The sequence below is a fragment of the Salmo salar genome, chromosome ssa05 (assembly GCF_905237065.1).
Source record: "Salmo salar chromosome ssa05, Ssal_v3.1, whole genome shotgun sequence".
Classification (NCBI taxonomy): Eukaryota; Metazoa; Chordata; class Actinopteri; order Salmoniformes; family Salmonidae; genus Salmo; species Salmo salar.
Window position 1 is genome coordinate 8,974,242 of NC_059446.1, and position 18,012 is coordinate 8,992,253.

Here is an 18,012-nt window from a genome sequence, read left to right on the forward strand (position 1 = left end):
AACGCTCACTTATCAAAAGTAACCTACATGAACAGTGAAATAAAAAGGAAAATACTTAATGCTGGCTGACAACCCCCCTCCAAAGGAAAATAAATAAAATTACATAATAATTGCTTAGTCGGTCCAATGATCAACATGTCAACCACTGTAGACACTGGGGTGAGCAAACAGTCGACTACACTAAAAAGTACATAGAAATATGATAACCTAACATTAGACAAATCATGGACTATTCTCTATTTCCATACCAATGCGCGGGACATTAAAACTCTGCAGATGACAGCCCCTCTCTCCAATCAGAGCCGTAGCCGAACTCGTTTCACCAACATGCCGACCAATGGCAACGGCATTTGGGCGTGTGCTCAAAGGTGAGCTGCTTTTTTGAGTTTAGTAAATGACTGCAGCAAGAAATACAGTGGCGGTCTGACGTGAGAGCGCTGAGCTGTAGGAGGCAATGGATGAAGAGGCTAGTCACATCCCGATTTCACTACATTTGACATTATTACGAGGAATCTAAATGCAAGAAGACGAAACCGAGTTGTGAGTCCCGAACTTGACCGGACAATGGAAGTAGCTCTCTGCAGCAGTTACATCTCACCCCTGGGAGTCAACTATCGAGACACGGCGAGTACCTGCAGAAAAACATCAGTCAGCACCGCCGGGGTAACTACAACTACGTGTGGCTTGAAAGCAACACCTCTGTTTTTGGGATGCATATAAGAGAAAGCGTTAAGAAAAAAACACTGACTACGTATGTATATATTTCGTGTAACAACTGTGCAATTCCGCTACTGATCTAGACGTAAAGGGTATACAACCACGTAGTTAAACATCTCCTGAAATTGAGACATTCATTAAGACGCAGAGCACATGCATTGCCACATTTATCACTGAAGGAGGCATGTTGAAATTGACAAATTCCCCTTGTAACAAAATCAAAATGGATCGCATAGAATAAACGTCGGAAATATCTGTGATATCGTAGCCTAACGTGCTTGTACCCTCAAAGCAACAACAACCTGGGCTGAGTGAAATTCCGCAAACCGCGTTTGCCGCTGTCCGTTGTCCTGAAAAAGTACTCATTATTTGGGTTATCCGAATCAATAACGGCGGTCTAAGGAAGAGGGTTTCATGGCCTGGTCGGTTATGAACATCTTGTGGTTTTCTTGTGACTCTGGAATTTGAAAAAAAAACAACAGAAGAATTGTTCACCTTGGAGGTCCGAAATCATTAAAGAAATTGGAATTCTACTATCGGTACTCCAGGAGCTGTAGGTATCCCGGATGAGACCGGCAAAAATGTACCGAATAAACGCTCTCGGGATCTATTTGTGGGAAACAATAGTATTTTTCAGGTAAGGAACATTATTTATTGACTTTAATGTGTTAAATATCATTTTATTGCAGTGGGGTCAGAATGTGTCCTAACATAGCTTAACATGTATTGACAAAAGTCTGAATGGAAATAAATCAACGCAGCCAATTGATTAGGTTTAATCACACGATTGTCAAAAGTTGCGTTGGCTTTATTATATATTTATGTAGTCCTAATCATTCCTCTATTGTGAGTGAGTTGCATTAAGTCACACACTACATTGAATTAAGATGTGTGTGAGAGAGACATCGAGAGCTAATAGCGAACACTAGTGGTCATCAAACGCTAAATGACGTATTCTCTGATGAGGCATATGCTATCAACAGGCAAGTCAGAGTACAGGAACTGAGTACACACTCTCACACACATATCAGGGACGTTTTGTTGTTGTTGGTGTGTAGGCCTATCCATCACCTACTCACTGAGAAGAGACATGTCTTGTGTCTGTCTTCATTTCTCTCATGGGGCCAGTCCACTATATGTAAAAGTCTTAGACTAATCGTTTTTTCTATTCAACTATTGTGAATGAAATGAACAAATCATGTTATTTAAAGACTTTTATATTTCACAGAATATATATTGTAAATGTGCTGGATTATGACTGTTTTGTTTTCTTCCAGTAACCACACAGTATATCCGTCCTGACCAGTTGGAATATTCTAGTCTTGACATTAATGTCTTTGTATGAATTTATCGACTACTATCAAGCTCTTGATCCTCATACATAAAGTGTATTATTCTCTGTAAATGTGAACAAGGATATCTCCAATGTTCATATTGGAGGGGAGGGAGGTATTCTGTTCAGAGAACAGCTTCTCTCCCATTGGCCCAAACATGGCTCTTTCTCTTTGTTATGCATTGCATGCCTAATCAACATTACATCCTACATTCTAGAATCAAATGAATCATCAGAGTTCTTTTTTAGACTACTTTACATTCTATATTATATTCTATAGTCCATTGGAATCCAGGTACATTCCTTGCAGACAGACAGTGTTTATTTAGCATTCTGGCCAGCGTGTTTAGCTAATGAAGTAGAATCAGGATATTGCAGCCTCAGCTACCACTGCTGAACTCTGCAGTTCTGCTTAATTGATATCTCTTTCCCAGTCTCAACCTAGACCCCCAGACCTCATTTCAAATGCAGACTTATTACCAAGAATTGATTACTTTGTCAATGTCAAAACAGCCTGATGAATGCACATTATATACATGACTGTATATACACACATCTATTTTCGTATAAATTGCACATTTCTTTCTGTTAGGGTTTGTTTTTGGCCCATATCGAAGGTTGCATGCTTGTTTAATGAATGACTATCAGAAAAAGTATGCATTTGACACTGCAAGTGAAAACATTGAATTATCTAATTATGGCCTATGTCAGTCTATGTTCATTTGCAAAACATCTGGGAATACTAGTGCTCGTTCAATCAAAATGAATGACAGGGTATTCCCTACCAGTTTGCCACCAACCATGTAAACAGTGGGAGGAAATTGAGCATTTCAAGCATTCAAAACACATTCTATAACACAGTATATTACACACTATGCACTGTTTATTAAACAGGATATATACTGTATAGCCCATATTAAACAGGATATACACTGTAGAGCCCATATTAAACAGGATATACACTGTAGAGCCCATATTAAACAGGATATACTCTGTAGAGCCCTTATTAAACAGGATATACTCTGTAGAGCCCATATTAAACAGGATATACACTGTAGAGCCCATATTAAACAGGATATACACTGTAGAGCCCATATTAAACAGGATATATACTGTAGAGCCCATATTAAACAGGATATACTCTGTATAGCCCATATTAAACAGGATATACACTGTAGAGCTCATATTAAACAGGATATACTCTGTAGAGCCCATATTAAACAGGATATACTCTGTAGAGCCCATATTAAACAGGATATACACTGCAGAGCCCATATTAAACAGGATATACACTGTAGAGCCCATATTAAACAGGATATACTCTGTATAGCCCTTATTAAACAGGATATACTCTGTATAGCCCTTATTAAACAGGATATACACTGTAGAGCCCTTATTAAAGAGGATATACACTGTATAGCCCATATTAAACAGGATATACTCTGTATAGCCCATATTAAACAGGATATACTCTGTATAGCCCTTATTAAACAGGATATACATTGCTTTCTGCAACGTAGCTCACCAATGTGTGGAAGTGAACATGTGGCCCTAATCCACTAACAAGAATCCCAGACCACCACTGGAGAATATGTACGCAGCAAATGTGTCCACACATAGTCTCTCGTGAATAAATATTCACTGATTTAAATTACGTTAAAGGCCTTACACTACAATTAATACCCCACAATTGTGCAGAAATATGCTAGTCTCAACATTGTAGAATGTGGCTATATGGTGTGTTTTTTTATTTTTTTATTATCTTGTATTTTATGGCCATCTTTGTCTCTCTGACACCATGACACATGAATGTTAGGGACTTATTACTCTCAGTTGAATAGTTAAATCAACCAAATACATGCATAGTTTTCCATAGCAATATTGGAAATATGGAATCATTTATTTAGGCAAAAAATTTGTTGAATTGACACCTATGGATTTGTGTATTCGTAACATTGCTTTCTATTGTGAACTGGGAAATGTAAAGCTAATTGACTTGGTGATTATTTAATGTATTCCCTCCAGTATCACCTGGTCTATAGGCTCATGAATAGGATTGCAAAGGGTGGGTATTTTACTGGAAACTTTCACAGTTTACCAGTAAACTACCAACATTTTGTTTTCTTTCAAGGATTTGATGTAATCTAGCACAATACATATTGTGGCCCTTTTGGGTACTTCATATTTTCACAGGTCTCTGTAATTATCTCTGGCCCTCTGTGTGGCCTTATCACATGAAAAAAAAGAAATAAAATAATTAAATAACAGGATTTTCAAATAAAAATAGAGTGACAAAGCTGTAAAACATGATTCTACTAAATATAAACCATTTTTTGTGTGTGATTAGTGAACACCATTGTTGTTTAATATGATGGTCTCAGCATGAAACATCCTGTATATATTTGTTTAACACACTTTGATTTATTTTACTATGTCAGTATGTATTTGTTGTCAATGTTTTGGCGTCAAACTCGTGGCAGTTGTGATAAAAGTCAATTGTAGGAAAAGTTTCAGAGTTAGTTGAAAATAATGCCATTGTTGATTAGATGCTTTTTAAAATTAATTAGGCTGTTTTCTGTTGCACCATATGGTCCATCCACTAGAAACGCATTGACAATATGGACACAGATATAACAAAAAATGAATAATATATATGAATAATGTTTTTAAAAGTTATCCAAGTATAAATGACCAAAGATTGCTATAGATTTTCTGTTAATTACCAAAATTGCTGAAGATTCCTGTAACTTTGGTAAACTACTGGTAGCTTTGCGATCCTACTCATGAAACGTAACCTTGAGTTGACCTCTAACAGCAGAAAGCAGTAACACCTCTTGCATGCACAGACACCAAAGCACCAGTTGTATCCAATCACCTATAGAAAACCCCATGTCTTCAAGAAATGTTGCTGTATTTACACACACCATGCTGTTCAGCAAGCCACGTCATGTTCATGGTGATGGTGATGGCAGTCACTTGTTTTCAGGTCAGATAGGCTTTATATATTTATGGTGTGTTTATGTATGTTTTATCTGGGCCTCCCGAGTGGCTCGGCGGTCTAAGGCACTGCATCTCAGTGCTAGAGGCGTCATTAAAGACCCCGGGTTAATTCCAGGCTGTATCACAACTGGCTGTGATTGGGAGTCCCATAGGGCGGCGCACAATTGGCCCAGCGTTGTTAGGGTTTGGCCGGGGTAGGCCGTCATTGTAAATAATAATTTGTTCTTAACTGATTTGTCTAGTTAAATAAAGGTTAAATAAAAAAAAAAACGTATTGTCAGAACAGGCGGGAAAGGTGGATATATTTAGTTATAAATATTGAAGCCTCTAATGAAGAACAATTGACTGGCGTTCTCTACGATCACTTACAATCATCAATTTTAGCCAGGTTAATTTCCAAAGCTTGATGTATGGTAATACATTATTGATCAACGTAGACAAAGACAGATAGCACTATAAATAACATAGCTTATTATCAATGGCCTTACCTCTCTTTCTACTCAGTCATGGATAAATAAATGGAGGAATTCATAGCTCTGAATTCACTAAAACCTTTCAAACACAGACTATGTTCTAATATCCACACAGAACACCAGTTCCAATGCATGTCCAAAATGTTGTTCTATACAGCATGCTGTACTGTACTGCATGCTAACATTGTACGGAGCATGAATTCATGTCATGTTTCACTTCTTGATCTTTAATTTTTTTCAGCTCAACACAGTAACACCCCTAAAGACAAATGCATTACCTTATGCTGCCCACGTTTCTCATTCGTTTTGTGTAATGTCTTTTTTTTTTATGATGATGATGATGATGATGTTGGCTTATTAACAAACATTACGTTAACAGTTTGTACAGGAGAACAGAACCATCCCTCCTATCTGTGTCAGGGACTGGGAGGGGATGAAGGCTTTGGTAGGGCTTTGATTTCTCAGAATGTTACAATAAAAAAGCAAGGATAAGATCAATTAGGATTGTAGTCTTCAGAGGCTTTATTAAGAACATAAGGAGGTAAACTTAAGGCTAATGATTGGTGTTCCACATTAAAGTATGCAGAGCTCAGAGACTGGGGTTGTTTGCATATTATTCTCTCTGGCGCTGGGCGTCAGCTGTTTTTACTGCTGCCTCAGCACCGGCCACGCGGACCAGGACTCTCCACAGTTGGCCGTGGCCTGGCCAAGCAAGCATTGATCAGAAATAATTAAAGCAAATCTAAACTTTGATCATGCAAAACCTAGGAACAAGTCACTCGGGATGGGAGAAGCCCAGACGGAAGGAAGGAAATCATAGATGATCTTGTTGATACCCCCATGGGTGAGGAATCCTGATTCCTGTAGTTTTGAGTGGGATTAACTTCTAGGCCTATTGATTATATGATTTAGTGTGTAAGGGGTCTATCCTACGTTCATATATTATGTTTCTTAACCGAAGGGCCTCAATGATGTAAGGAGAAAGAGTGTGTTGGTCCCAGATTTTCTTGGTGCAAATTCCTGTGGTTTTGTGTGGGATTAACCTCCTTAGATGTTGTGATTTGGTGTGATAGCGATGCTACACTTTCCTATTATACCAAAGCCCCCAATAATGTAAGGAGAAAGAGTGTGCCGGTCCCCTAATTTCACACTGTCAAACAGATTCCTGCGTGGCCCACAGCATGGGCCCATGCTAGCTGTCTAAGGCAATTATCTCTGTAGAGGACACTGTCTAATCACTCTATAACTAATCTGATTGTGTTGTCAGTTCGAGGGTGTTCAATACTAAATTGAAATGCTTTTTTTCACAGCGTTAGAGTATTGTATTGTCTGTATTGCGTGAGTCCTAACAACAGTTTATTTGCAGCGCTTGATCCCTAGTACTAACCTCATGGTCACAGCCGACTATTGTGTTTAGGTGATTATGATAGGATTCCACCGTGTTGTGTGGTAATTAACTGGTATTAGAATAATCCTTGAGACACTGCATTATCTGCTCAAAGCAAATTCCACTCAAAACATTCTAGAATTCTAACAGTTCTAGAATTCTAAAAGTTCTAGAATTCTAACAGTTCTAGAATTCTAAGATTCTAAGAATTCTAGGCTATACATTCTAGATTTGTCTGTCTTGGTATGGATTGATATTGATGGTTAGTATAGAAGTGTAACTCTTAGGAATGTTCCATCAATGAACCATAATGCCAGTATTGATGGAAGAGACACAGTGATTTGGCAGACTTGACAGAAACTGTTTGGACTGCAGATAGCTTCAGCTTATCAGTTGAGCCACCAGGGCTTCAGGGTATCAGATGGACCACCAGGGTTTCAGGGTATCAGTTGGACCACCAGGGTTTCAGGGTATCAGTTGAGGCACCAGGGTTTCAGGGTATCAGTTGGACCACCAGGGTTTTAGGGTATCCGTTGGACCACCAGGGTTTCAGGGTATCAATTGGACCACCAGGGTTGCTTTTGGCCGTCACAATCATCACCTATTGTTGAAAATTACAGTTGCAACACTGATAGTGTTAACAGTTATCAACACTGTCCAGTCATCAGTGTGAGTATAGAATCAACTACTTTGGCAGTGATTAGGACAACATACTGTATGTGCCTTTCAAATGGCACATTTCCAAAAATGACACAGCAGCAAAAACGCAAACAAAAGCTTAAACGATAGCGAGGAACTATTGAAAATCTAGGAATGCGTCCAAAATGGCAGAGTATTCCCCACTTATACAGTATAGTACACTACTGGTCAGAAGTAGTGCCCTATGGGGTACCATTGTACTATATAGGGTTCACATGCCATTTCTATGAAACCTGATGCATGAAGCCAGTGTTTAGAGAGTAGTGCTTGGCTGACCCAAGCAGCAGCCTCTGGGGTAGTTGGTGACTGCCCTTGTGACAGTAGCAGCAACACAGCCTGGCCAGTGGCCTGGCAGTTATAGTGGCCCACCCACACACAGACTGGTAGCAGTATGGAGAGACATGGGAGACTGCGACCTTCCTCGTTTACAGTACTTCAGTGTTCTGTGTCCATCCTCTTCTGATGGGGGAAGTTTTCTAATATGTTTATTAGTCTACTGATGGGGACAGTTGGTTAATATGTTAGTCTACTGATGGGGACAGTTGGTTACTATGTTTATTAGTCTACTGATGGGGACAGTTGGTTAATATGTTAGTCTACTGATGGGGGCAGTTGGTTAATATGTTTATTAGTCTACTGATGGGGACAGTTGGTTAATATGTTAGTCTACTGATGGGGACAGTTGGTTAATATGTTTATTAGTCTACTGATGGGGACAGTTGGTTAATATGTTAGTCTACTGATGGGGTCAGTTGGTTAATATGTTAGTCTACTGATGGGGACAGTTGGTTAATATATGAGTCTACTGATGGGGTCAGTTGGTTAATATGTTTATTAGTCTACTGATATGGTCAGTTGGTTAATATGTTAGTCTACTGATGGGGTCAGTTGGTTAATATGTTTATTAGTCTACTGATGGGGACAGTTGGTTAATATGTTTATTAGTCTACTGATGGGGGCAGTTGGTTAATATGTTTATTAGTCTACTGATGGGGGCAGTTGGTTAATATGTTAGTCTACTGATGGGGGCAGTTGGTTAATATGTTAGTCTACTGATGGGGACAGTTGGTTAATATGTTTATTAGTCTACTGATGGGGACAGTTGGTTAATATGTTAGTCTACTGATGGGGTCAGTTGGTTAATATGTTAGTCTACTGATGGGGACAGTTGGTTAATATGTTTATTAGTCTACTGATGGGGACAGTTGGTTAATATGTTAGTCTACTGATGGGGACAGTTGGTTAATATGTTTATTAGTCTACTGATGGGGTCAGTTGGTTAATATGTTTATTAGTCTACTGATGGGGGGTCAGTTGGTTAATATGTTAGTCTACTGATGGGGACAGTTGGTTAATATGTTAGTCTACTGATGGGGACAGTTGGTTAATATGTTAGTCTACTGATGGGGGCAGTTGGTTAATATGTTTATTAGTCTACTGATGGGGACAGTTGGTTAATATGTTTATTAGTCTACTGATGGGGACAGTTGGTTAATATGTTTATTAGTCTACTGATGGGGTCAGTTGGTTAATATGTTTTAGTCTACTGATGGGGACAGTTGGTTAATATGTTTATTAGTCTACTGATGGGGACAGTTGGTTAATATGTTAGTCTACTGATGGGGACAGTTGGTTAATATGTTATTAGTCTACTGATGGGGTCAGTTGGTTAATATGTTTATTAGTCTACTGATGGGGGCAGTTGGTTAATATGTTAGTCTACTGATGGGGGCAGTTGGTTAATATGATTAGTCTACTGATGGGGACAGTTGGTTAATATGTTAGTCTACTGATGGGGACAGTTAGTTAATATGTTTATTAGTCTACTGATGGGGTCAGTTGGTTAATATGTTTGTTAGTCTACTGATGGGGACAGTTGGTTAATATGTTTATTAGTCTACTGATGGGGTCAGTTGGTTAATATGTTAGTCTACTGATGGGGGCAGTTGGTTAACATGTTTATTAGTCTACTGATGGGGTCAGTTGGTTAATATGATTAGTCTACTGATGGGGTCAGTTGGTTAATATGTATTAGTCTACTGATGGGGGCAGTTGGTTAATATGTTAGTCTACTGATGGGGTCAGTTGGTTAATATGTTAGTCTACTGATGGGGACAGTTGGTTAATATGTTTATTAGTCTACTGATGGGGTCAGTTGGTTAATATGTTTATTAGTCTACTGATGGGGACAGTTGGTTAATATGTTAGTCTACTGATGGGGACAGTTGGTTAATATGTTAGTCTACTGATGGGGTCAGTTGGTTAATATGTTAGTCTACTGATGGGGACAGTTGGTTAATATGTTAGTCTACTGATGGGGACCGTTGGTTAATATGTTAGTCTACTGATGGGGTCAGTTGGTTAATATGTTTATTAGTCTACTGATGGGGTCAGTTGGTTAATATGTTTATTAGTCTACTGATGGGGACAGTTGGTTAATATGTTAGTCTACTGATGGGGTCAGTTGGTTAATATGTTTATTAGTCTACTGATGGGGCCAGTTGGTTAATATGATTAGTCTACTGATGGGGGCAGTTGGTTAATATGTTAGTCTACTGATGGGGGCAGTTGGTTAATATGTTAGTCTACTGATGGAGACAGTTGGTTAATATGTTAGTCTACTGATGGGGACAGTTGGTTAATATGTATTAGTCTACTGATGGGGTCAGTTGGTTAATATGTTTGTTAGTCTACTGATGGGGACAGTTGGTTAATATGTTTATTAGTCTACTGATGGGGTCAGTTGGTTAATATGTTAGTCTACTGATGGGGGCAGTTGGTTAACATGTTTATTAGTCTACTGATGGGGTCAGTTGGTTAATATGATTAGTCTACTGATGGGGTCAGTTGGTTAATATGTTTTAGTCTACTGATGGGGACAGTTGGTTAATATGTTAGTCTACTGATGGGGTCAGTTGGTTAATATGTTAGTCTACTGATGGGGACAGTTGGTTAATATGATTAGTCTACTGATGGGGTCAGTTGGTTAATATGTTTATTAGTCTACTGATGGGGACAGTTGGTTAATATGTTAGTCTACTGATGGGGTCAGTTGGTTAATATGTTAGTCTACTGATGGGGTCAGTTGGTTAATATGTTAGTCTACTGATGGGGACAGTTGGTTAATATGTTAGTCTACTGATGGGGACCGTTGGTTAATATGTTAGTCTACTGATGGGGTCAGTTGGTTAATATGTTTATTAGTCTACTGATGGGGTCAGTTGGTTAATATGTATTAGTCTACTGATGGGGACAGTTGGTTAATATGTTAGTCTACTGATGGGGTCAGTTGGTTAATATGTTTATTAGTCTACTGATGGGGACAGTTGGTTAATATGTTAGTCTACTGATGGGGTCAGTTGGTTAATATGTATTAGTCTACTGATGGGGTCAGTTGGTTAATATGATTAGTCTACTGATGGGGACAGTTGGTTAATATGTTAGTCTACTGATGGGGACAGTTGGTTAATATGTTAGTCTACTGATGGGGTCAGTTGGTTAATATGTTTATTAGTCTACTGATGGGGACAGTTGGTTAATATGTTAGTCTACTGATGGGGACAGTTGGTTAATATGTTTATTAGTCTACTGATGGGGACAGTTGGTTAATATGTTAGTCTACTGATGGGGTCAGTTGGTTAATATGTTAGTCTACTGATGGGGACAGTTGGTTAATATGTTTATTAGTCTACTGATGGGGACAGTTGGTTAATATGTTAGTCTACTGATGGGGACAGTTGGTTAATATGTTTATTAGTCTACTGATGGGGTCAGTTGGTTAATATGTTTATTAGTCTACTGATGGGGTCAGTTGGTTAATATGTTAGTCTACTGATGGGGCCAGTTGGTTAATATGTTAGTCTACTGATGGGGACAGTTGGTTAATATGTTAGTCTACTGATGGGGGCAGTTGGTTAATATGTTTATTAGTCTACTGATGGGGACAGTTGGTTAATATGTTTATTAGTCTACTGATGGGGACAGTTGGTTAATATGTTTATTAGTCTACTGATGGGGTCAGTTGGTTAATATGTTTATTAGTCTACTGATGGGGACAGTTGGTTAATATGTATTAGTCTACTGATGGGGTCAGTTGGTTAATATGTTAGTCTACTGATGGGGTCAGTTGGTTAATATGTTTATTAGTCTACTGATGGGGTCAGTTGGTTAATATGTTTATTAGTCTACTGATGGGGGCAGTTGGTTAATATGTTAGTCTACTGATGGGGGCAGTTGGTTAATATGTTAGTCTACTGATGGGGACAGTTGGTTAATATGTTAGTCTACTGATGGGGACAGTTGGTTAGTATGTTTATTAGTCTACTGATGGGGTCAGTTGGTTAATATGTTTGTTAGTCTACTGATGGGGACAGTTGGTTAATATGTTTATTAGTCTACTGATGGGGTCAGTTGGTTAATATGTTAGTCTACTGATGGGGGCAGTTGGTTAACATGTTTTTTAGTCTACTGATGGGGTCAGTTGGTTAATATGTTAGTCTACTGATGGGGTCAGTTGGTTAATATGTTAGTCTACTGATGGGGACAGTTGGTTAATATGTTAGTCTACTGATGGGGACCGTTGGTTAATATGTTAGTCTACTGATATGGTCAGTTGGTTAATATGTTTATTAGTCTACTGATGGGGTCAGTTGGTTAATATGTTTATTACTCTACTGATGGGGACAGTTGGTTAATATGTTAGTCTACTGATGGGGACAGTTGGTTAATATGTTTATTAGTCTACTGATGGGGTCAGTTGGTTAATATGTTTATTAGTCTACTGATGGGGGGTCAGTTGGTTAATATGTTAGTCTACTGATGGGGACAGTTGGTTAATATGTTAGTCTACTGATGGGGACAGTTGGTTAATATGTTAGTCTACTGATGGGGGCAGTTGGTTAATATGTTTATTAGTCTACTGATGGGGACAGTTGGTTAATATGTTTATTAGTCTACTGATGGGGACAGTTTGTTAATATGTTTATTAGTCTACTGATGGGGTCAGTTGGTTAATATGTTTATTAGTCTACTGATGGGGACAGTTGGTTAATATGTTTATTAGTCTACTGATGGGGACAGTTGGTTAATATGTTAGTCTACTGATGGGGTCAGTTGGTTAATATGTTTATTAGTCTACTGATGGGGTCAGTTGGTTAATATGTTTATTAGTCTACTGATGGGGGCAGTTGGTTAATATGTTAGTCTACTGATGGGGGCAGTTGGTTAATATGTTAGTCTACTGATGGGGACAGTTGGTTAATATGTTAGTCTACTGATGGGGACAGTTGGTTAGTATGTTTATTAGTCTACTGATGGGGTCAGTTGGTTAATATGTTTATTAGTCTACTGATGGGGACAGTTGGTTAATATGTTAGTCTACTGATGGGGTCAGTTGGTTAATATGTTAGTCTACTGATGGGGGCAGTTGGTTAACATGTTTATTAGTCTACTGATGGGGTCAGTTGGTTAATATGTTTATTAGTCTACTGATGGGGTCAGTTGGTTAATATGTTTATTAGTCTACTGATGGGGACAGTTGGTTAATATGTTAGTCTACTGATGGGGTCAGTTGGTTAATATGTTAGTCTACTGATGGGGACAGTTGGTTAATATGTTTATTAGTCTACTGATGGGGTCAGTTGGTTAATATGTTTATTAGTCTACTGATGGGGACAGTTGGTTAATATGTTAGTCTACTGATGGGGTCAGTTGGTTAATATGTTAGTCTACTGATGGGGTCAGTTGGTTAATATGTTAGTCTACTGATGGGGACAGTTGGTTAATATGTTAGTCTACTGATGGGGACAGTTGGTTAATATGTTAGTCTACTGATGTGGTCAGTTGGTTAATATGTTTATTAGTCTACTGATGGGGTCAGTTGGTTAATATGTTTATTAGTCTACTGATGGGGACAGTTGGTTAATATGTTAGTCTACTGATGGGGTCAGTTGGTTAATATGTTTATTAGTCTACTGATGGGGTCAGTTGGTTAATATGTTTATTAGTCTACTGATGGGGGCAGTTGGTTAATATGTTAGTCTACTGATGGGGGCAGTTGGTTAATATGTTAGTCTACTGATGGGGACAGTTGGTTAATATGTTAGTCTACTGATGGGGACAGTTGGTTAGTATGTTTATTAGTCTACTGATGGGGTCAGTTGGTTAATATGTTTGTTAGTCTACTGATGGGGACAGTTGGTTAATATGTTTATTAGTCTACTGATGGGGTCAGTTGGTTAATATGTTAGTCTACTGATGGGGGCAGTTGGTTAATATGTTTATTAGTCTACTGATGGGGTCAGTTGGTTAATATGTTTATTAGTCTACTGATGGGGTCAGTTGGTTAATATGTTCATTAGTTTATTGATGGGGACAGTTGGTTAATATGTTAGTCTACTGATGGGGTCAGTTGGTTAATATGTTAGTCTACTGATGGGGACAGTTGGTTAATATGTTTATTAGTCTACTGATGGGGTCAGTTGGTTAATATGTTTATTAGTCTACTGATGGGGACAGTTGGTTAATATGTTAGTCTACTGATGGGGTCAGTTGGTTAATATGTTAGTCTACTGATGGGGTCAGTTGGTTAATATGTTAGTCTACTGATGGGGACAGTTGGTTAATATGTTAGTCTACTGATGGGGACCGTTGGTTAATATGTTAGTCTACTGATGGGGTCAGTTGGTTAATATGTTTATTAGTCTACTGATGGGGTCAGTTGGTTAATATGTTTATTACTCTACTGATGGGGACAGTTGGTTAATATGTTAGTCTACTGATGGGGTCAGTTGGTTAATATGTTTATTAGTCTACTGATGGGGACAGTTGGTTAATATGTTAGTCTACTGATGGGGACAGTTGTTTAATATGTTAGTCTACTGATGGGGTCAGTTGGTTAATATGTTAGTCTACTGATGGGGACAGTTGGTTAATATGTTAGTCTACTGATGGGGACAGTTGGTTAATATGTTAGTCTACTGATGGGGTCAGTTGGTTAATATGTTTATTAGTCTACTGATGGGGACAGTTGGTTAATATGTTAGTCTACTGATGGGGACAGTTGGTTAATATGTTAGTCTACTGATTGGGACAGTTGGTTAATATGTTAGTCTACTGATGGGGTCAGTTGGTTAATATGTTTATTAGTCTACTGATGGGGACAGTTGGTTAATATGTTTATTAGTCTACTGATGGGGACAGTTGGTTAATATGTTTATTAGTCTACTGATGGGGGCAGTTGGTTAATATGTTAGTCTACTGATGGGTCCAGTTGGTTAATATGTTAGTCTACTGATGGGGACAGTTGGTTAATATGTTAGTCTACTGATGGGGGCAGTTGGTTAATATGTTTATTAGTCTACTGATGGGGGCAGTTGGTTAATATTTTAGTCTACTGATGGGGGCAGTTGGTTAATATGTTAGTCTACTGATGGGGACAGTTGGTTAATATGTTAGTCTACTGATGGGGGCAGTTGGTTAATATGTTTATTAGTCTACTGATGGGGGCAGTTGGTTAATATGATTAGTCTACTGATGGGGACAGTTGGTTAATATGTTAGTCTACTGATGGGGGCAGTTGGTTAATATGTTAGTCTACTGATGGGGGCAGTTGGTTAATATGTTTATTAGTCTACTGATGGGGTCAGTTGGTTAATATGTTTATTAGTCTACTGATGGGGACAGTTGGTTAATATGTTTATTAGTCTACTGATGGGGACAGTTGGTTAATATGTTTATTAGTCTACTGATGGGGGCAAATGGTTAATATGTTAGTCTACTGATGGGGACAGTTGGTTAATATGTTTATTAGTCTACTGATGGGGACAGTTGGTTAATATGTTAGTCTACTGATGGGGACAGTTGGTTAATATGTTTATTAGTCTACTGATGGGGTCAGTTGGTTAATATGTTTATTAGTCTACTGATGGGGAAGTTGGTTAATATGTTTATTAGTCTACTGATGGGGTCAGTTGGTTAATATGTTTATTAGTCTACTGATGGGGACAGTTGGTTAATATGTTAGTCTACTGATGGGGTCAGTTGGTTAATATGTTAGTCTACTGATGGGGTCAGTTGGTTAATATGTTTATTAGTCTACTGATGGGGACAGTTGGTTAATATGTTAGTCTACTGATGGGGACAGTTGGTTAATATGTTTATTAGTCTACTGATGGGGTCAGTTGGTTAATATGTTTATTAGTCTACTGATGGGGACAGTTGGTTAATATGTTAGTCTACTGATGGGGTCAGTTGGTTAATATGTTTATTAGTCTACTGATGGGGACAGTTGGTTAATATGTTAGTCTACTGATGGGGACAGTTGGTTAATATGTTAGTCTACTGATGGGGTCAGTTGGTTAATATGTTAGTCTACTGATGGGGACAGTTGGTTAATATGTTAGTCTACTGATGGGGACAGTTGGTTAATATGTTAGTCTACTGATGGGGTCAGTTGGTTAATATGTTTATTAGTCTACTGATGGGGACAGTTGGTTAATATGTTAGTCTACTGATGGGGACAGTTGGTTAATATGTTAGTCTACTGATGGGGACAGTTGGTTAATATGTTAGTCTACTGATGGGGTCAGTTGGTTAATATGTTTATTAGTCTACTGATGGGGACAGTTGGTTAATATGTTTATTAGTCTACTGATGGGGACAGTTGGTTAATATGTTTATTAGTCTACTGATGGGGGCAGTTGGTTAATATGTTAGTCTACTGATGGGGCCAGTTGGTTAATATGTTAGTCTACTGATGGGGACAGTTGGTTAATATGTTAGTCTACTGATGGGGGCAGTTGGTTAATATGTTTATTAGTCTACTGATGGGGGCAGTTGGTTAATATTTTAGTCTACTGATGGGGGCAGTTGGTTAATATGTTAGTCTACTGATGGGGACAGTTGGTTAATATGTTAGTCTACTGATGGGGGCAGTTGGTTAATATGTTTATTAGTCTACTGATGGGGGCAGTTGGTTAATATGTTAGTCTACTGATGGGGGCAGTTGGTTAATATGTTAGTCTACTGATGGGGGCAGTTGGTTAATATGTTAGTCTACTGATGGGGGCAGTTGGTTAATATGTTTATTAGTCTACTGATGGGGTCAGTTGGTTAATATGTTTATTAGTCTACTGATGGGGACAGTTGGTTAATATGATTATTAGTCTACTGATGGGGACAGTTGGTTAATATGTTTATTAGTCTACTGATGGGGGCAAATGGTTAATATGTTAGTCTACTGATGGGGATAGTTGGTTAATATGTTTATTAGTCTACTAATGGGGACAGTTGGTTAATATGTTAGTCTACTGATGGGGACAGTTGGTTAATATGTTTATTAGTCTACTGATGGGGTCAGTTGGTTAATATGTTTATTAGTCTACTGATGGGGAAGTTGGTTAATATGTTTATTAGTCTACTGATGGGGTCAGTTGGTTAATATGTTTATTAGTCTACTGATGGGGACAGTTGGTTAATATGTTAGTCTACTGATGGGGTCAGTTGTTTAATATGTTAGTCTACTGATGGGGTCAGTTGGTTAATATGTTTATTAGTCTACTGATGGGGACAGTTGGTTAATATGTTAGTCTACTGATGGGGACAGTTGGTTAATATGTTAGTCTACTGATGGGGGCAGTTGGTTAATATGTTAGTCTACTGATGGGGACAGTTGGTTAATATGTTAGTCTACTGATGGGGGCAGTTGGTTAATATGTTTATTAGTCTACTGATGGGGTCAGTTGGTTAATATGTTTATTAGTATACTGATGGGGACAGTTGGTTAATATGTTAGTCTACTGATGGGGCCAGTTGGTTAATATGTTAGTCTACTGATGGGGTCAGTTGGTTAATATGTTTATTAGTCTACTGATGGGGGCAGTTGGTTAATATGTTTATTAGTCTACTGATGGGGCAGTTGGTTAATATGTTTATTACTCTACTGATGGGGGCAGTTGGTTAATATGTTTATTAGTCTACTGATGTGGCAGTTGGTTAATATGTTAGTCTACTGATGGGGACAGTTGGTTAATATGTTAGTCTACTGATGGGATCAGTTGGTTAATATGTTTATTAGTCTACTGATGGGGGCAGTTGGTTAATATGTTAGTCTACTGATAGGGTCAGTTGGTTAATATGTTAGTCTACTGATGGGGACAGTTGGTTAATATGTTAGTCTACTGATGGGGACAGTTGGTTAATATGTTAGTCTACTGATGGGGGCAGTTGTTTAATATGTTTATTAGTCTACTGATGGGGTCAGTTGGTTAATATGTTAGTCTACTAATGGGGTCAGTTGGTTAATATCTTAGTCTACTGATGGGGACAGTTGGTTAATATGTTAGTCTACTGATGGGGGCAGTTGGTTAATATGTTAGTCTACTGATGGGGTCAGTTGGTTAATA

General features: G+C 38.4%; 1 protein-coding gene across 6 annotated transcripts in view; it reads left to right on the forward strand.

Moving 5' to 3' along the window:
• Positions 1–372: 372 nt before the first annotated feature.
• Positions 373–18,012, forward strand: part of LOC106604187 (glycine receptor subunit alphaZ1) — a 111,391-nt gene continuing 93,751 nt past the window's right edge. For all 6 annotated transcript variants that reach the window (XM_045717859.1, XM_045717862.1, XM_045717864.1 and 3 more), the window contains exon 1: positions 373–1,354. In XM_045717859.1, the coding sequence (XP_045573815.1) occupies positions 1,284–1,354 (71 nt within the window). In that variant the 5' untranslated portion in view covers positions 373–1,283. The remainder of the gene's footprint in view (positions 1,355–18,012) is intronic.